This window comes from Mobula birostris, chromosome 4, assembly GCF_030028105.1.
Source record: "Mobula birostris isolate sMobBir1 chromosome 4, sMobBir1.hap1, whole genome shotgun sequence".
Taxonomy (NCBI): domain Eukaryota; kingdom Metazoa; phylum Chordata; class Chondrichthyes; order Myliobatiformes; family Myliobatidae; genus Mobula; species Mobula birostris.
In genome coordinates this window covers 158,802,602-158,823,800 of record NC_092373.1, presented here as the reverse complement: position 1 = coordinate 158,823,800, position 21,199 = coordinate 158,802,602, and the positions used below count along the sequence as shown (strand labels likewise).

The 21,199-nt window shown below is 40.1% G+C and overlaps 1 protein-coding gene across 1 annotated transcript in view; it reads right to left on the bottom strand.

The window, feature by feature from the left end:
- Positions 1 to 21,199, bottom strand: part of LOC140196058 (rod cGMP-specific 3',5'-cyclic phosphodiesterase subunit beta-like) — an 83,584-nt gene that overhangs the window by 51,911 nt on the left and 10,474 nt on the right. The window contains exons 2-7 of the mRNA XM_072254765.1: positions 7,423 to 7,575; positions 7,238 to 7,327; positions 5,563 to 5,703; positions 2,570 to 2,644; positions 834 to 898; positions 679 to 745 (exon numbers count right to left, since the gene is read on the bottom strand). Coding sequence (XP_072110866.1) covers positions 679 to 745; positions 834 to 898; positions 2,570 to 2,644; positions 5,563 to 5,703; positions 7,238 to 7,327; positions 7,423 to 7,575 — 591 coding nt within the window. The remainder of the gene's footprint in view (positions 1 to 678; positions 746 to 833; positions 899 to 2,569; positions 2,645 to 5,562; positions 5,704 to 7,237; positions 7,328 to 7,422; positions 7,576 to 21,199) is intronic.

Sequence of the window (21,199 nt, the reverse complement as noted above, 5' to 3'; positions counted from 1 at the left end):
GCTTTAAAGTCTCAAAAAGTTTACATACAGGGTAGAAGTACGCACTGGTGCACTTCAGGTGGCTGTATCACTTCATAGCCTATGCCCTGGATCTCCAGTGCTAGAGGAGTGGACCTCCACACGGGGAACCTTACAGCAGGGTCGCCAGCGTTTTCAGTAGCTGCTCAAGTGGCATGACATGTTGCTCTCAGATGGAAGCAAAAGATAATGAAACAAAGGCTATGCAGGAGCAGCCCACTTAGGAAATCCAAGTGTACGGAATTAAATGGCTTGGAGGCAGTTTCTGAGAGACAGACCAAGTTGTGAGGCCTATGGAAAAGTTTGTCACAAACAAGTTTAAAATTAAGCAGGATTACTCACATGCTAGAACATTCAGAATACACTGGAGTCAGAACTGAGAGTGACTTTCAATGCATTTGACCATAGGGCAATTGTAACCCCCTTACCTCTTGTGACATGCAGCTATCACCCATTAAATCTTACTTTGGATTGCTTTCACAGTTCATGTTCTCAGTTTCCTAGCATGTGTTGCCAAGGCTGACTGGGTGGTGTTCTTTGTTACTACCCATGCCCCAACTTAAGTAGATAAATTATTCCATCTCTCTCCTCCATTTGTTTTCCAAGGTAAGATGATGGTATTTAGCAAAATGTTTTAGAGGCTTTGAAAACAAAACTTACTAAGCCAGTTTCCGCAACATAAGTTGGCAGTCCACTAACCAAGGCCCAGTGATCGGCAGGAGGAGTACTGAAGGAGAGAAAAAACCACAAGTTGGATATTTATATTATTTTACCACCCGAAAAAGAAGTTGCCAACTGAGATGTTTAAAACTTACGGAATGACCTTAATCTCCTCCTTCCCATGTAGGATGTAATCAATGATTTTGTGAAAGATTATTTCCTATAAAATAATAACATTTGCTATTAACAGGCAGAATTTACAATGAAATCAGCTGGAATTTGTTGTCTGCTATGGCTTGGTTTCCACCTTGGTTTAGATGGTATTCCTCCTGCCTATAAGGTTATGGATTCATGTACTATTCTGACAAAATCTGAGGAATTGTCAGGGATCTGGGGTGGGAAGTAATTCATCTTGTTTTATACTCTCTTCGGAAATTTGATTCTATTGAAATTAACAAAATCAAGTTTCAGAAGTGGAATGCGTGTGTTGCTTTTTATTGGACCAAATTCTGCTCTGCCACCTTCCAACAACAGCTTTTGTTTACTCAGCATCCTTAAACTAGCAAAGACATACCAGGATGCTTCCTCAAATCACAGAGCCATTCAATAACTTTGAATATGACCACAGATGTAGATATGGTGGTAAAGAAGGAATATGCTATGTTTGCTTTCATTGATCAAAGCATTGAGAGTAAGAATAAGGGAGTCATGTTGCAGCTGTATAAAACTTTGGTTATGCTGCACTCAGACTATTGTGTGCACTTCTTGTCATCCCAGTAAAGGATGAGGAGGGTTTGGAAAGTGTGCAGAAGAGGTTTACCAGGATTCTATCTGGATTAGAGGGCATGAGCCATAAGGAGAGGTTGGACAAACTGTGATTGTTTTCTCCGGAATGTCAAAGGCTGAAGGGAGATCCGACAGAAGTTTGTAGCATTAAGAGAGGCATAGGTAGTCAGAATTATTCTCCAGGTAGAAATATCAAGTACATGCATTTAAAGTGGGGTGGGGAAAAGTTTAAAGGAAAGGTACAGGGTGGGTTTTTTTTTACACAAAGAATGGTAGATACCTGCAATGGGCTGCCAGGGGTAATGGTGGAAACAGATATGACGGTGAAATTTAAGAGGCTTTCAGATAGACACTGAATATTCAGGGAATGGAGGGATATGGATCAAGTTTAGGCAGAAGAGGTTTAGTTTAATTTGGCATTATGTTCAGCACAGTGCTGGGGCAGATGTCCAAAATCTTGGTCACAGACTAAGGTTTTAACACATGCCTATAAGAAAGGAAAAGAGGTGGGAAGGCAAAGATATACAGGGAGGGAATTCTGGAGCTTGGGATCTTGGCAGAAGAAGGCAAGGAAACTAATACTGATGTAATGAAATTCAGGGTTGAGCAACAAGCCAAAACTTGAGGTGGTCATTTATCCCAGTGCACGAGGAGGAATTAAAGAGATAGAGAGGGGTATGGCCTGGGAGGGTTTAAGGACAAGGCTCAGAATGTAAACATTGGGGCATAGCTTGACTGTGAATCACTGTGGGTTAGCAAGCACTAGGGTGATGGGAAAGTAGAGAAAATGTTGAACTGAAGCAACATCTGTGTTTCAGAAGTCCATTTAAAGATATCTATGGCACTATACAAAGAGATCGCAGAAGTTCCGGCCAATATGTATCACCCAATATGAATGAATCATATTATCTGATACTCATTGCATTATGGAACTTTGCTGTGTACAAATGAGTTACCACCTTCCCTACATTATAAGAGTAATGATAATTCATTGGTTGTAAAGGGATGAACAGATTGTGAAATGCACAATATAAAAAAGATAGTTTCTATTGTCAATGTCGATAACAGAATTCTCATATTCAAACAAAATCCAGTAAAAACATACTCTGCCATCTGGTGTTCTGGGACCTTGGTAGGGAGGAACTTCACCCATCTGTTCAGGCCATAGGTCAAAGAACTCCTGCAAACGAAATGTAAAAAAAGATGTGGAATCTATTGTTATGAAACTGTATATTGGGCCTGTTAATTTGTCATCACAAGAGAAAGCAACACATGGCCATGAAAACATCGATGAGATAGTCACGGGGAGACAAGATCCTACTGATCTATGGTATCCATTGTTTATCATAGATTACCAGTGACTCAGTAAAAGCTATTACTGTTACAGCACAGACTATCAATCATGGTTTCCATCAAGGTCAGCAGCACTGGGGCTCCACAGGGGACTGTCTTGTCTCCCTTTCTCTTCACCATTTACACCTCGGACTTCAACTACTGCACAGAGTCTTGTCATCTTCAGAAGTTTTCAGATGACTCTGCCATAGTTGGATGCATCAGCAAGGGAGATGAGGCTGAGTACAGGGCTACGGTAGGCAACTTTGTCACATGGTGTGAACAGAATTATCTGCAGCTTAATGTGAAAAAGACTAAGGAGCTGGTGGTAGACCTGAGGAGAGCTAAGGTACTGGTGACCCCTGTTTCCATCCAGGGGGTCAGTGTGGACATGGTGGAGGATTACAAATACCTGGGGATACGAATTGACAATAAACTGGACTGGTCTAAGAACACTGAGGCTGTCTACAAGTAGGGTCAGAGCTATCTCTATTTCCTGAGGAGACTGAGGTCCTTTAACATCTGCTGGACGATGCTGAGGATGTTCTACGAGTCTGTGGTGGCCAGTGCTATCATGTTTGCTGTTGTGAGCTGGGGCAGCAGTCTGAGGGTGGCAGACACCAACAGAATCAACAAACTCACTCATAAGGCCAGTGATGTTGTGGGGATGGAACTGGACTCTCTGACTGTGGTGTCTGAAAAGAGGATGCTGTCCAAGTTGCATGCCATCTTGGTCAATGTCTCCCATCCACTACATAATGGACTGGTTGGGCACAGGAGTACATTCAGCCAGAGACTCATTCCACTGAGATGCAACACAGAGTGTCATAGGAAGTCATTCCTGCCTGTGGCCATCAAACTTTACAACTCCTCCCTTGGAGGGTCAGACACCCTGAGCCAATAGGCTGGTCCTGGAATTTCATAATTTACTGGTGTAATTTACATATTACTATTTAACTATTTATGGTTCTATTACTATTTATTATTTATGGTGCAACTGTAACGAAAACCAGTTTACCCCCGGGATCAATAAAGTATGACTATGACTATGACTATGACTATTAAATATAAGTCACAGCTTCAGGAATATAAAACTAATTAATAATGTGTTAAGCAATGACAAATTTGGAAATGTGAAGTTAAGAACTTCAGATTTATATAGATTTATTCTATATTTGTTCAATTGTGGAGTAGACTTTACTTTAATGCAACATAGACCAATAGAACCCTAATTAAACCTAAACCATTTTAATTTTTTAAAAATTACCCTTTACCCTATTTTATTATCACAATAAAGATGACATAAGGTTTTCTTAGCAAATGCATCACCAACAATGGCAATTTTATTATCAAGTCTATAGGTTGCACTATCAGTTTAGCTTGAAGTTCCTAGCCAAAGCTGCAATGAGCCTGTGTCACTGGGTTACATAAATGAAATCAACCAAGACCCCCACTCGGCATGGCTAACCAGTGAAAGTAAGCATCAATGGATATCTAATGACTATAGAGTTTGGTGGGCTTGCAGATGTGATGGATATTCACTGTCTAGGGCCAGGACACCTTTCTGCCAAACTCAGCTTTTTAATACAGCAGCTGATGCTTGTAGAGATCAAAGGTTGTTTTTGAGTAAGGTAAACTTCCAACCAATAATACTTGTTCAGCCTCTTGTCATAACTGGGAGCCAGTCTTCAGTTCTTGATGTAAATGGCAAGCAATAATCAGTCTGAAGTTAAAAGGACAGTTAGCAAACTGTCTATAGAGCTTAGACTGATGATGCACAGCATGCTGATTGCTTAACAGATGCAGTGTAAGACAGTGGGATTGTTAATTGGGCCTGTATCAAACCAGACAACATTGGCAAAATTATTAAGTTCAAGGAGGTTTGTAGACCAAATTGATACTGTCACTTAGCACAGCAAATAGTTTATCCATCAATAGTTGAAAGATTTGTGTACTCAGAGGATCACCCTTCACAGTGTTAATTTTGTTTGTCTGAGAACTCTGTCTCCAGAAGCTTTTGGATCATCTATGTGAAAAGGGGACACACCATTCAAATACGGGGTACCGGCAGTTAAACTTGCTATGGAAGATAACAAGGCAAGTGATCTAGCTTTTAAAGAATAAGTGGCTACAATATAATCTCTCTTTAGTGGGGGTACCCATAGCTATCTATATCAGATAGGGCTTAACATCTTCATTTGAGTTTAGAATTTCACAGACAGCAAAGCCAATACCATCACAGAGGTGAATTAGCTGTCTCATTCACCATCTATATTACAAGTAGAATATAGTTGTATTAGTGTTTTTCTTTTTCACGAGAAACAGCCTTATCTATAATAAAACTAAATATTTAATATTTAATAAATATATTTAGTACTATATGTAGCCAAGATATATCATTCCACCATTAAATAAAATGGCATCATGTTTTCATCTACATTCATTCCATGACCAAATTACATGATCCAGACCCTCAGTGTGCAAAGGCAGGAGGCTTTATACTGTAACCTCTCTCTGCAGAGTATTTGTGGTGGCTGCACCAGCCCCAGTAGAGTTATGTCGTCAATACATCAGGATTACTGCAAACGAACTCAACTGAACCCTAGGTGTTTGGCTTAGGAAAGAATTTGTGAATAGGGTAAAGCCTAAATTTCTGTAAAGTAATATTCAGACACATAAATGATTTCATAGTAGACAAGATCCAATTCAATGGTTCTCAATGATGTGGTACTTAAATCAACATAATAAACATAGCACGATCCAAACCTTCTTCTTGGTCATGTCTAGCAGTGCAACTGAGTATCTCTCACAGTTCAGGTAAGCTCTCACTGTATAAAGAGCCTTGTGAAACTGACGCTCAATATCTGTCAGCTCCTCAAATACTTTGTTAGCCGACCATAAAAGAACCTATAGCAATGGAAAAAATATCATGATATTAGAATAATAAGAGTGGAAATGAAACTAAATGCTAGAAATGCATAATATAGCAACAATTGCTAAAAATATCCAACAAATCAGGCACCATTTTGGAGGTAGCAACAAATCTGCTGCCTCACAATGCCCGAGACCAAAGTTTAATCCTGACATTCTGTCTGTGTGGAGTTTGCATGTTCCCCTGTGACGGCATAGGTTTCCTCTAGGTGCTCTTGGTTCCTCCCATATCCCAAATACATGCATGTAGTTTAGATTATTACTTTATTACTTTATTGTCACTAAACAATTGATACTAGAGCGTACAATCATCACAGCAATATTTGATTTTGCACTTTGCACTCCCTGGAGTACAAATCGATAGTAAATATAATAAAATTTAAATTATAAATCATAAATAGAAAATAGAAAAGGAAAGGTAAGGTAGTGCAAAAACAAAAACGAGCGGCAGGTCCGGATATTTGGAGGGTACAGCCCAGATCTGGGTCAGGATCCGTTCAGCAGTCTTATCACAGTTGGAAAGAAGCTGTTCCCAAATCTGTTCCCTAATGTAACATTATGAAAATTACAACCTTTTCAAAATCTATGCGTTCCTTGATCATAACCATAATATTGCTTGGGAATGCAGCAAAGATTATTGTACATACACTGGTGCGCAATGGAATTCCCTGTTCATGTGAAGCTCACAGTGTTAGTAGTATACATTGTAGTAATAAACTGAAACACCATGAAGCAACTGTCATTGACACCTTGACAGAAATGTAATCAGGTTCCCTCCAAGTCATAGACTATCTTTGCCTTTAAAATATATAATTCCAATTGTTAATTTATGCAAGTCCTTAAACTCACTGCTCTGGAAGTACCATCATCTCATAGACCACCACACTCCACAAAGGTGGTTTCCTACAACTATCCTAAGGGCAATCAGGATGGATAATAAATGCTGAACTTGTCAATAATGCCCATGACCTATGTATAAATTGAAGAAAAATAAATAAAAATAAACTACTTCCAAAACCCAGTGACTGATTCTGCTAATTTGGAAATTTTCTTCATTTGTATTAAATTATATGTCACAGTGATGAAAGTGAACACCAAGCAACTGGCTTTTCTTGGAGTGTGAATAGGTTATGTGAGCACTTCATGTAATGTAACAGTAGTTCCACATTCCCAATGTAATATTATGAAAATTACAACCTTTTCAAAATCTATGCATTCCTTGATCATAATCATAATAATATTCCTTGGGAATGCAGCAAAGATAACAGTAAGAAATCTTAACAGAAATTTTGCCTCAGCTCAAATAAAAACCAAAAATGCTGGAAACTTTAAGGAAAAACCTGTGGAAGAGAAACAAACTTGAAGATCAAAGACCCATTTCTACGACAATCTATTCAACCTGAAATACCAACTCTTTCTCTTTCCACAGGCCTGCTGAGTTTTTCTAGTACTTTTTGTTTTCATTTTGGACTTCCCCTGTCTGGCAATGTTTATTTTTAATTTCCTTTACCTGGCCTCTTCTGGTTTCACAGTTGTGAAGGTAGCTCAGATGATAGATTTTGAGGTTCAAACTGGCAAAGTTAAGGTATTTCAAGAAAAGCTGAAAGAAAACAGATTATGCTCTGTAAATAAACCAATACAAACATTCTTATTTTATATAAGAACTTGTTTTTACAGATACATGGGAAGACTTACATCTTCATCATCTTCAGTGAAATGAGATCCATCTGTTTTATTGGTTGCCATTATCACAGCGACAACATCCTTCCCATTCATTATAGGGGTTGCAAGTACACTCTTTGTATGATACTCTGTCAGTTCATCGACAAAACGGCTGTAAAAGCTGGACTAATCCGCAAGAAAGAAACAAAAATAAATTAGGTAGAAGAGAGGAGGGAGAGAATTTTCACAAAATTAATGCTATGCAAAATAGTGAGGAAAGTAATTTGCTTAGTTTTTATTTTATTTGATCTACATTTTCCAAACTTGATTTGATAACAGCTGTAGAGACACAGTGTCCACTGTAGAGACACTGGGACTGATATCAACACCACAGCATTATACTGTCCATAAGCTATATACTAATATGATTTTATGCATCATCCAATTTACAGCCTTTCAGTCATTCAATATGTCATAGCTCATATGTGTCTATTTCATAAGCTTGCATTTCAGTCATATCCTTTAACATCTTTGGGTAAACTCAAATCTATCAATCAATCAAAATTAACATTTAATGTCAATTGTTATTTTCCAAAGAGAGTTTCACATGTCTATTGCTTTTTGAAAGCACTTTGCCACTTTCACTCCTGAAAAGCCTTGCTGATATTTAGACTATTCCCTTCGTCCTGGACTTTCCATCCAGGAGTAAGACTTAGTCTTGATTTATTTTCCTGTCATTTCTTCCTTAATGCTTTGAAAACTTGAAAATGATCAACCCTGAACTTTCCATATTCCAGGAGATAGAACTTTAGTATCGATATTCTCCTCATAACGTAAGCCGTAGAGTCTGGCTTCTTCCTTTTGTCTCCATAAAGAGTTTTCTGAAATTCTCCTCTCGAGATCTAACTAAAACTTGGACATAACTTCTACTGAATTGCTTTGCTCCCTTTGCCAAAGAATATTTTGTCCTTTAAAATATTTTTATCCCAATTCCTCTTTTTGGGCCTGTGTGGAGTTTTGGACTCAAACTTCTGATGATGTCTCGAAAAGCAGGACAACACTGCAAGTTTAGTTCTCCTTATTTCCAGCTCAACCTCATAAGCAGAAAGTCTTAGTCTTTTATTTGCACCTCATCACATAGCAGATGTGAAGTCAGCAAAGAAAGATTCCACTCTAACATGCAAATGTAATAGCATATATCCTCAGCATTTTATCTAGGTCAGAAGAAGACCCAAACATACCTGGAAACTTTTCCATGTTGCTGACTCTGTTGACACTGGGATACACAAATCAATGGGCTAAAGGGCTTTAGCACTGTTAACATGGAGCCTCAGCTTGGGGTTATGTTTATAAGACATAGACATCATTGGAAATATTGGAAATTTGTCCACTCCTGAACAAGGAAGATGATTACAGGTCCTCCCCCGGTTAAGGAAGGACTCCTTTCATGAGAACTGTTCATAACCTAAACAGGTCACAGGACAGAAATGCGCCGCAAACTGAGATTTTACATGGCAGGAGATGCCTATGGTCTAGAGAGGCATTTTAAATCATGTTTTTCCATTCTTAATTTTAAAGCTGATTTTCACAAATTTAGCCTATCTTGGGCTAATTATGATATTCTTTGAAAGATTTTACTGCAGATGACGTTTTAAATGCTATTATGTGTCATGTCATATGACGTAGATGTTCATGGTATTTCCATGACCAAGATTGTTCTTGGCAAATTTTTCTACAGAGGTAGCTTGCCACTGCCTTCTTCTGGGCAGTGTCTTTACAAGATAGGTGACCCAAGTCATTATCTGCCTGGTGTCAGTGGTCGCATTACCAGGACTTGCTATATACATCAGCTGTTCATACAGCCACTCACCTGCTCCCATGGCTTCATGTGCTCCTGATCAGGGGGCTAAGCAGGTGCTGTACCTTGCCCAAGGGTGATCTGCAGGCTCGTGGAGAGAAGGAGTGCCTTACACCTCCTTTGGTAGAGATACATCTCCACTCTCACCCACTGCCCCCCACCCAAAAATGCTATATTTCACTTTTAAAAAGAACACTGTTGTGGGCTCGGATGGCGAGTCTCTAGATAGGATTCACAAAATGGACATAAAATTTATATAAACTAGAATGTATTCCACTTGGATTTGATGTGGCAAAATTACAGCTAGTGTCAAGAACAGTTGCCTGAAGCCAAGCAATAGTCAGTAACTCCATCTCGTTTGTCTCCCAAATACTTGTTCTTATATACAGGCTGTACATAGATTGGGCATTCGTAAGCAGGAGAGGACTTTAAAAGGCTAGCTCATTGGTGGATCTGAAATCACAAAGGCCAGCCCAGATACAATTTATACAGCAGAAAAACATTGGTATATCAAATCAATGTTTTACTGATTACAGTTACTAGCTCATTAATTAATGATTGATTTAACTGGTTGAATATAAAGTTTAAAAATAAGGGGACATGGTGAAGTGATCTTTCACTCAAAGGGTTGTAAGTCCTTGGTACTAGAGTTTTTGTGGAAGTGGAAACAGAGACTTTTAAGGCAGGTATATAGTATTTGTTAAGCAAGGGTTTAAAGGATCATCCCTGGTTTGTGGCATCTGAAGGTCGTGAATGTGATGGACCAGTGTTGAGGGGCCAAGTAGTCCTTTCCTACTGCTGCATACAATTTATGTTCTCAAGACTCAGTAAAACAAAACTGAGGCTTTATAAGGCATTGGTCTGACCACAGTTGGAGTATGGTGAGCAGTTTTGGGCATCTTATCTGAGAAAGGATGTGCTGGCATTGGAGAGTGTCCAAAGGTGGTTTACGAGAATGATCCCGGAAATGAAAAGGAAACACTTGATAGCCCTGGGCCTGTACTCACTGTAGTTAAGAAGAATGGAGTCGAGAATCTTATTGAGTCCTATCGAATAGTGAAAGGCTGAAATAGGTAGACATGGAGAGGTTGTTTCCTATTGTGGAAGACCAGAGGACACAGCCTCAGAATGGAAGGATGTCTCTTTGGAACAAAGATGAGAAGGAATTTCTTTAGCCAGAGGTGGTGACTGTGGAATTCATTGCCACTGGTGGCTTGGAGGCCAAGTGATTGACTATATTTAAAGCAGAGGTTGATGGGCCCTTGATTAGTAGGAACATCAATGATTACAGGGAGAAGGGAGGAGCATCGGGTTGAGAGGGATAATAAGTCAGCCATGATGGAATGGTGAACAGACTCAATGGGCCAAATAACTTGATTCTGCTCCTTTGTCTTATGGTCTAATTTATTACCATGAGAATCAAGTTCGCAGAATACAACTAAAAATGTGGTTACACACAAAAACAGATGAGAACAAAGATGAAAAAGATCCTGCAAGAATGGTCACTAGAACACTGAGCTGGTTAGAGCTGTCTTCAATAACTAGGAGAAAACATCGGCAAAATCTGTTAGGGGTCCTGAAATTTATTAAAACTTCTAATCAAGGAGAATATATTTATTTTTTATGGTAGAGCAAAACACTAAATCTTTTAATTTCTTAATAAAGTCTCCAATAATCCGATGAAAGAATGAAGAAGAAATCTACATCTCGGAGAGCTGAGAGAATGCAGAATTCAGACACACAACATGAGGTTTAGCTGAACAGCACATATGTACTTAGAGGGAGATAGGAGAAGTCTGTGAGAGAGACCAGGTTAGAAAATTTGATGGAATTTTAGGAGTGAGAAAAGGTTCAAGAAAGCAGAAACACTTAAAAAATCCAGTAAATAACTTGTTTTGGTGCATTAAATTTGACATAATTCTCCTCCACATTTCAAGTCTGTCAATCACAGTTAATGGCACAAAGTCAGGATCCAGAGACGGAAGCACTTCACTGTATAAGCGTCAGCTGACGGGAGAACCAAAAGGATATTTGAAAGCGGACCTTGTATTGCAGGAATAAAAAGGCTCTTGAGGTTTCAACAGATTTGCAACCCACACTGAACACTCTCTGAAGAAGTTTAAAAGTTCCTCCAGCATTTTGTGTCCGTACACTCTCTGATGTGTCCACTGCAAAAGCTTGAAGGACAATTTGAAAAAGCCTCGCTAACTTAGAGATATAATAAAACTATTAAATTATAGTAGTTAAAATACTAGTTATTACTAATTAACACAGGTTAACTACAAGTAGGCCAGTATCTGTTCCACCACACAGCCACCCACAAACACCACGTCATCATAGAAACATAGAAACATAGAAAATAGGTGCAGGAGTAGGCCATTCAGCCCTTCGAGCCTGCACCGCCACTTAGTACGATCATGGCTGATCATCCAACTCAGAACCCTGTACCTGCCTTCTCTCCATACCCCCTGATCCCTTTAGCCACAAGGGCCATATCTAACTCCCTCTTAAATATAGCCAATGAACTGGCCTCAACTGTTTCCTGTGGCAGAGAATTCCACAGATTCACCACTCTCTGTGTGAAGAAGTTTTTCCTCATCTCGGTCCTAAAAGGCTTCCCCTTTATCCTCAAACTGTGACCCCTCGTTCTGGACTTCCCCAACATCGGGAACAATCTTCCTACATCTAGCCTGTCCAATCCCTTTAGAATTTTATACGTTTCAATAAGATCCCCTCTCAATCTTCTAAATTCCAGAGAGTATAAGCCTAGTCGATCCAGTCTTTCATCGTACCACCAAATATAACACAACAGCAACACAGTGCCAAGATCAATACTAAGTAAAGGCATCCGTTAGTCTTGCGAGACCATGGATCTGCGCCTGGAAAGTCTTCACTCTCCAGGGCGCAGGCCTGGGCAAGGTTGTATGGAAGACCAGCAGTTGCCCATGCTGCAAGTCTCCCCTCTCCACGACACCAATGTTGTCCAAGGGAAGGGCATTAGGACCCATACAGCTTGGCACTAGTGTTGTCGCAGAGCAATGTGTGATTAAGTGCCTTGCTCAAGGACACAACACGTTCCCCTTGGCTGGGGCTCGAACTCACGACCTTCAGGTCGCTAGTTCAATGTCTTAACCACTTGGTCACGTGCCCACACAAGATCAATACAACTCCACTGTAAAACAAACTCAGTACTCCACACCATCAGATTTATAATGACAATACACCAGACCACCAACCTGACAAACACAATGCACACAGTGTTATACTAGAAGAACAATACATAGGACTACCCTGCATATAAACACAAAATCTATAGCACCTCCCTGTCAGACACAACATTCCACGTCAAACATCTGTTCAGCCCAATACAAAGCAACATTACAATGCCAAACAAAACTCTAAGGTATTGAATGGCAAACTACAAAGCATGTAGTATCACACCATGAGGCTGATAAATAGTGTTCCATACAATTACTTTACTAGACATCCCAGTATACCACACCAGTACGCTGCCAAATGCTATATTCAATGTTTTCACAATTCCAAACACAAGACAGCACACCAGCCCTCTGGCAAACTCAAGACATTGCCTCATCAAAAAGAAAAAAAATCTGCAGGTGCTGGAAATCTGAAACAAAAATATAAAATGCTGCAAGTACTCAGACTGAAGAATTGTAAAATACAAGACACCATATAATCAACATTTATACTTTATACTTCATTGTCGCCAAACAATTTGTACTAGAACGTACATCATCACAGCGATATTTGATTCTGCGCCTCCCACTCCCTGGATTACAACCTGCAAAACATAGCACAGAACAAAATCCCACTGCCTAACACAAGACACTGTACTTTCATTTTATGAAAGGCCAAACAACCCGCCCTCACTATTGCAAGCACACTATCACAGGGCTGGTTCCATGCTCCATGCGTTCGTATCGTCAAACACAATGTAACACCATCTTTACACCGAAGCTCTATGAGCCACTCTATTATGCACCCTAATGCACCACACCAATGCACTGCCAAGCACAGCACTTTACAACATCTATTCCCAAATACATAGTATGACACTGTCAGATTGCCAATAGCAATAGAAGAGTTTATCATATTAGCAGGCACAACACATTGCTTTATCATTCTTTAGCTTCATAGATTCAGAGTACTACAGCACAGAACAGTTCCTTTGGCCCATCTAGTCAATGCCAAACTATAATTCTGCCTAGTTCCATCTACCTGCACTAGAACCTTAGCACTCCATACCCCTCCCATCCAGGTACCTATTCAAATTTCTCTTAAATATTGAAATTAAACACGCATCTACACATCCATTGGCAGCTCATTCCACACCACCCTCTGAGTGAAGGAGTTCCCCCCCTGTTCCCCTTAAATATTTCACCTTTCACCCTTAACCCATGGCCTCTAGTTCTAGTCTGAATGAAATCTCAGTGGAAAAAGTCTGTTTGCATTTACCCTATCTATACCACTCATAATTTTATATACCTCTATCAAATCACCAGTCATTCTCCTACGCTGCAGGAAATAAAGTCCTAACCTGTTCAACCTTTCTCCATAACTCAGGTTCTCAAGTCCTGCCAACACCCTTGGAAATTTATCTTTACTCTTTCAATGTTATTGATAATTCTTTTTGAAAGATGTTGCACCACCAAACCTGAACTACAGCACCATCATATTGCCAAGCACAGTACACCAGAATATTAAACTGCCAAGTACAATTTATCACCTTTACAACGCTAAACACAAAACAGAACACTGCCACATTGGCTAACACAGTACACTACACCATCACATTGCCAGTCACAACATCTCACAGCACTGAATGCCAAAACAGATTATCCCACTCCGTGTCACTATTGTTAGGGTGTATTCTGAAGTCATCGTATATAGCAAATATTAATTTCAACAGCAATCAGTCTTCAAATCTGAACGTGGACTGTAGACTGAGTTTAAAATGCAAAGGTAACAGGACTATTTCTATAGTTACAATGCCTTCATAATGCTTGTCTTGAGTTATGTGTATTTTCAAATACCTGGATCTTCCCACCAAAAGACCAAAATGAGTGTTAATTACCATTGTCTGTGAGCCGTACTCATGTATTAATACTCATTTTGGTCTTTTGGTGGGAAGATCCAGGTATTTTCAAATACCTGGAACTCAGGACAAGCATTATGAAGGCATTATAAGAAAGGTAACAGAAATTGTCCTGTTACCTTTGTTCTTTAACATATAAAGTGTGATGTAATATTGGATCAGGAATCCTCTTCTTCCGAGAGTGTGTCAAGAATGACGTCTGTTTGTGTGCTGAATAGAGACTTCTATATCACCAGCTTCAAGTCAAGTTTATTGTCATTTAACTATATACACGTATATAATGTATATAACTATATAATGTATATAATGAGAAGTTTCTCCGAAACTGGGTGTAAAGCACAGTAGTGCACACAACACACGATAACGTATAAAGGTAAACATAAAATCTACAGATGAATCATTCACAAATAACAAACTGAAGTGCATTAATATTATCGTAAGGTATGGACCAGATTAACCAGTGACACTTCGAGTACATTGTGGCAGGGAGTTCAGAGGCCTCATGGCCCGGGGGAAGAAACTGTTTCTCATCCTGACCATTCTTGTTTTTATGCATCATAGTCTCCTGCCTGTTGGTAGAAAGTCAAAGAGGATGTTGGATGGATGGGAGGGATCATTAATACTGAAGGCTCTACATACACAGCACCCCCAATAAACGTCCCCGATGGATGGTAGGGAGACCACTATGATCCTCTCAGCTGTTCTCTCCATCCTTTATAGGGACTCCTGGTCTGATGCACGACTGCTCCCATACCAGATGGAGATGCAACTTGTCAGGACACTTTCAATGGTGCTCTTGTAGAACGCAGTTAAAATGGTGGGGGAGCCTTACTTGCCTCAACCTTCTTAGGAAGTGGAGGCACTGTTGTGCCTTCTTGTTCCGGGAGGTGATATTAAGGGACCAGGTGAGGTCATCCGTGACGTGAACTCGCAGGAGTTTGGTGCACATAACTTTCTCTAAAGAGGAACCATGTACTTGCAGAAGGGGATGGTTCATCTGCACCTTCCTGAAGTCCACAATGATTTTCTTTGCCTTTTCCACCTTCAGGCTTAGGTTGCTCTTCTCACACGAATCCACCAGCCGCTCCACTTCCTCTCTATACTCCATCTCATCATCGTTCTTGATCAGGCCGACCACTGTTGTGTCATCTGCAAACTTGATGACACGGTTTGAACTAAGTCTTGTGACACAGTCATGCATCAACAGTGTGAACAGCAGCGGGCTGAACACACAGCCATGGTGAGCCCCAGTGTTCAGTGTAATGGGACGAGAGACATCTCTGCCCACGCGGACTGACGGCAGTCTTACTGTTAAGCAGTCCAGTATTCAATTGCAGAGGGAGGTGTTGAGACCCAGCGAAGGCACTTTCCCCACCAGTCTGTGGGGTATGATTTAGTGTGTCCCAGTAACTTTGTTCATAGTCACAACAACTATCGTACACAATACAACACATTATCATTCTGTCCAAGACAGCGTACCTAGCTATTTCATTGCCCAGTGCAAACCATCACAAACGATAGACTGCACTTTTGTTTTACTAAACTCAATATAACTTGAAGGAATGGCATAATTTCCTCTTATTATTACGACCATCAGGGAGGAGGTACATGATCCTGAACACTCACATTCAATGATTCAGGAATAGCTTTTTTCCCTCCACCATCAGATCACTGATTGGGTTATGGATCCAGTAACACCGACTCATTATTCCTTTCTTTGGTGCTATTTATTGATTTTTGTCATTAATAGTAATCGCATGTCTTTGCACTGCTGTTGCAAAGCAGCAAATTTCACATCATGTAAGTCAGAATGTTGGAATCAGGCTTATTATCTCTGACATGTGTTGTGAAATTTGTTGTTTCCTAAATCATTGAGCGTGGCTCTTGGGCTCCTGTTCCTCTTCCCTGATGGTAGTAATGCAAAGGAGGCATGTCCCGTATGGTAAGGGTCTTTAATTTTGGCACTGCCTCCTGACGACGTCCTCGATAGCTGGGAGGGATGTGTCCATGATGGAAATGGCCAAGTCTATAACCCGCTGCAGCCTCTTGTGGTCCGTGCATTGGAGGCTCCATACCAGACTATGATGCAACCGGTCAGAACGTTCTCCACCATACACCTGTAGAAATTTGCAAGAGCCTTTGGTGACATACCAAATCTCCTCATACTCCATTTGTCTGCCTTCTTCTTGATTATGTTAGTCTGTGGGGTCCAGGATAGATCCTCTGAGACTCTGAGATGTTGGCACTCAGGAATCTGAAGCTGCTCACCCTGTCCACCGCTGGCTGCTCACTGTGGACAGGTGCTTATTCTACTAAACTCCCCTTCCTGAGATCCACAATCTGTCCCTTGGTCTGCTTACAGTTAATGCGAGGTTGTTGTGACACCAATCAAGCAGCTAACCTACCTCACTCTTGTAAATCTGTACTCCTGTCAGTGATAATAAATCAATTTCTGATACTGATTACCCAACTTTGGAAACATTATTCTGATTGCTCATTTAAACAAAAGAGTGAAATGAAGTAGATCAAGAAAGATATTTGAGTAAAAACACAATTTCAGCTATCTTAAAGCAGTTGGACACGGGATCTGTTACTGCAAGCACCATGCAGCAGACTATCACATAACTGATCCCATGCTCATGTGATTACACTACCAAACACAAAGCATCTCAAGGTCTTCTTCCAGAAGTGTGCATAGAGCTGATGTGTAACCTATTACCAGCAATATACTGTGAATAACCTTTATGTTTGTAATCTTGCCTTACTAGCTTATTCTATCCAAGTGAGCTCCTCAGTAAAAACCCAACAAGTGATAGTACAGCTCACACCATATTTGATGTCCAGCCATAGATCATCTGGACACCAACTTAAGGATCATGACAGGCCAGACTTGGATAGGACTAATAGAAGGAAGATTGAAGCTTTGCAGTGTGGAATGACGGCTCACTTTCTGACTCCAATAAACTCTTCCTCATCTACATGGCAGAATTGTAGCAGAATATTCACCTCTTATCTGAAAGAGTTACAGAAGAAAAAAAACACTCAGATAATATCACCCAAAACAGAACACCTGCTTTAGTCTATGGCCCTACCCTTGTATCCAACTATAGGAGAGAGAGAGAGATGGTTGTGTACTTCAGGAAGACACTGGTTGACCACTCTTCATTGGAGAAAATGAATAGTACAAAGTTCCATAACAGATGACCTAATCTGGACCCAAACCATGTCCGCATTTGTCAAAAAGGTACAGCAGCATCTACACGTTCTGAGAAGACTGAGGCATGCAAGGCTCCATACCTTCACTCTTATAAATTTCAACAGGATAATCATTGAGATTATCTGGCTGTACCATTGTGTGGTATGGAAGCTGCAAGGTATGACCCAACAGAGCATAGTAAAAACAGCTGAGAGGATAGGAGTGTTGCAGATAAAGAGCCCAAAGCATTGTTGAAGATCCCTACCATGGAGGTCTTGTCACTAGTAAGCTGATTACTATTTACTGTTTATCTGTGCTGTGCACTGCATGCATTTTGAATTATATTTTATTAACATATTTACGGTAATATTTTGTTTTATGTGTTGTGTGCGATATATGTTTTGGGGGGGGTCATCATGGTCTGGAGGAACGTTGCTTCTTTTGGTTGTATATGTGTACAGTCAGACACCAATAAACTTGAACTTGAGGAGCAGTGTGTTTGTGGAGTGTACATCATCTAGTATTCACGGAAGCAACGGACTCAAGCTGACTCCTACCTCTCTGACCTTTTCCACTGCAAACAACAAGAGCACATGATGTAGTAAGATCATTATCCATCCACACATCACCACTGGGTAAATGTTCTGAGATCCTTTACCTCATAGCATTCTCACCATTTCCATCAGTAGGATAGCTGTGGACCAGGAGACAACGTCTGAGTCAGGCTATCTAAGGACCGGCTGTAAAGGTAACTTTCCCAAACAACTTAAAAACAAATCTTTCACTAAAGCTTAGATATCACAATGTCCAGACTGTTGCTTTAAATTTCCTATTGTGCAAGAAAAGAGCTACTGACTGGAAAAATAGAACCAGCGACTTTACAATTTGTTTATCGTGTTGAACATAGCGAGCAATGATTCTGTTTGTTGACAATAGGAACCAATATATATTGGAAAAAAAACATTCCCTGCATTAAAACTAGGTTTCACCTGAATAGTTTAGCACTGCCTTAGCAGAGGAAAGGCGGAATTATGTTCTTTCTAAACTGCTGCTATCACTCAAAGGAGTTAGTCTTTCAAATTGTTGAATGCCATTAAAGGCAGACATATGGTAGAGCATGGCATGACAGCCATCACTAGGCGGGAGGAGGAGATAACAGCGTGCAACCCTCCGGTGAAAATGATATTGTATCCGTTAAATAGGGGCCGTGGACAATTCTGATTTGATGGAGACAGACGTGAAAGCACAGAGGAACATCTGGAGAAATTTCTGAAACGCAGGTTCGCTGCCGCTGTTACTGGGTGATCAAGAATCTTCCGGAGAGAAGGCCCCAAAATCCTCGGCTTTGCCCGCTGCTGGCGACCGAGATTGAGGTTGAATCCTTCGGATAGAGATGGTGCTTGGTACTTGGTGTCGGAGGCTCGAAGTTTTCGGATGACTCAGAGTCGGACTGTGGTCGGTTATGGCAGGGAGAGTTTTCTTCCTTCTCCCATCTGTGTGAGATGTGGGACATCTGAGAGACTTTGAACTTTTTACTGTGCCATGGACTGTTCTTCATCAAGTTATGGTATTGTTGCACTGTTGTAACTATATGTTATAATTATATGGTTTTGTTAGTTTTTTCAGTCTTGGTCTGTCCCGCGTTTTGTGATATCACACCGGAGGAAATATTATATCATTTCTTAATACATGCATTACTAAATGACAATAAAAGAGGACTGCGTGTCTTCATAATCTAAAAAAAAATCACTATAGCCCTGAGCCAGTGTGAAAAACATCAAATATGCTCGAGAGCATTTTTGATTCTAGAGGTGGCAACTATAATAACCCATTATAGTTATGCAGGTCCCTGACTTTATTAATAGGGAATAATTGGATCTTGTAGGGAATTTGCAAGTATCATATCCATTCATGAGTGGGGAACAAATACAGTAACTAGTATATGACAAAGATATCACATTCATTAGCCAGATAAGAACTGACCCTTGACTTTATATTCTTCTACATGACAAAGACACTTCTATTCCAACTCTCTATCCAATGGAGACAATTCATTAAGAAATCACAAAGTCAAATCGTGAATACATTTTACTTTAATTATTTAGGGCCTTAATATGATTGTTCCTGGAACACCGTGAGCAGGCTTCATCTGCTTGCCTAAAGAGATTCACTGGACTGGTTCATTAGATGAGTTTAACTCTTAACGATGGAGGAGGCTAAGCAATTATTCCCCAGAATGGGAGGTGATTTCCATGAAACATAAAAAAATACTTTGACATATCAGGTTGTCAGGTTCTGTAGATTTATTGTCCTAGAATATCTAGTTAGTCATTCATGATCACAATTGGGATGGCACAGTAATGTAATGGTTAGAGTAATGCTACTACAGTACCACTGACCCAGATTCAATTCCACTGCTATCGGTAAGGAGATTGGCCATTCACCCTATGGCCACATAGGTTTCCTCCAGGTTCTCTAGCTTTCTCACACATTCTAAAGATGTACGGGTTAGTAGCTTAATTGGTCACAAACATGAGTCCTGATGAAGGGTCTCCGCCTGAAACATCGACTGTACTCTTTTCCATAGATGTCGCCTGGCCTGCTGAATTCCTCCAACATTTTGTGTGTGTTAGTTTAATTGGCCATGGATATAATTAGGCAGCATGGGCTCATCGGGCCAGAATGTATTTATTTCTAAATGAAGTAAATTTAAAATGAATAGAAATTACTTCAGGCAAAAGGCGCTGTACGTTCATAATTTTCCACCACAGAGGGGCGCTGTTGCCCAGCTATTGGATATGCCAAAGACAGATGATTTTATGACAATAAAATGCAGGGGTTTAGACTGAAAGAAACTGAGATAGAGGGTCAGACACTATCTGGTGAATGGAGGAATCTGTTGGAGGGGCCTGTTCTGTTCCTGTTTCCAATTCTTATGGTCCTTCTGCAGTTTACTGGGCACCCCAACCACAATCTATTCCACCTGCTACCAACTGGGAAACGGTATTGCAGCATAAAAGCCAGGACCAACAGGTCTCCAGGACAGCTTCTTCCACCAGGCCATCAGACTGATTAACTCACGCTGATTGAGTGTATTTCTATTTCACATTGACTGTTCTATCTATGATAAATTACTATGATTGCACATTGCTCATTTAGATGGAGACGTAACAAAGATTTTTACTCCTCATGTATGTGAAGGATGTAAGAAATAAAGTTAATTCAATTCAATCATAATAAAAATTTCTGTAACTTTCCATTTCATGAACTGTATTGATTGCTGGGAAATGTGCTCACCTTCAGGGTGTTAGAGACTATTACTTTAGAAGACGTGTCATGTAGTTATATCTGTAATCTTATTTATTATTTATATTGGTGGCTTGGAAGGAAAGATAGAGTGTAAGGTTTCCAGTGTTGCCTCTGACATAATAGATGGGCGGGCATAACGAGATGAAGGTACTTGGACTCTGCAAATGGGTATGAATATAGGTTGAGTGACTGAGTAGAAACTAGGCAAGTGGAGTTCAGTGTAGGAGAGTGAGAGGTCACACATTTTAAAAATTTTTTTTAGATTATGAGGATACTTAGTCCTCATTTATTGTCATTTAGAAATGCATACATGCATTAAGAAATGATACAA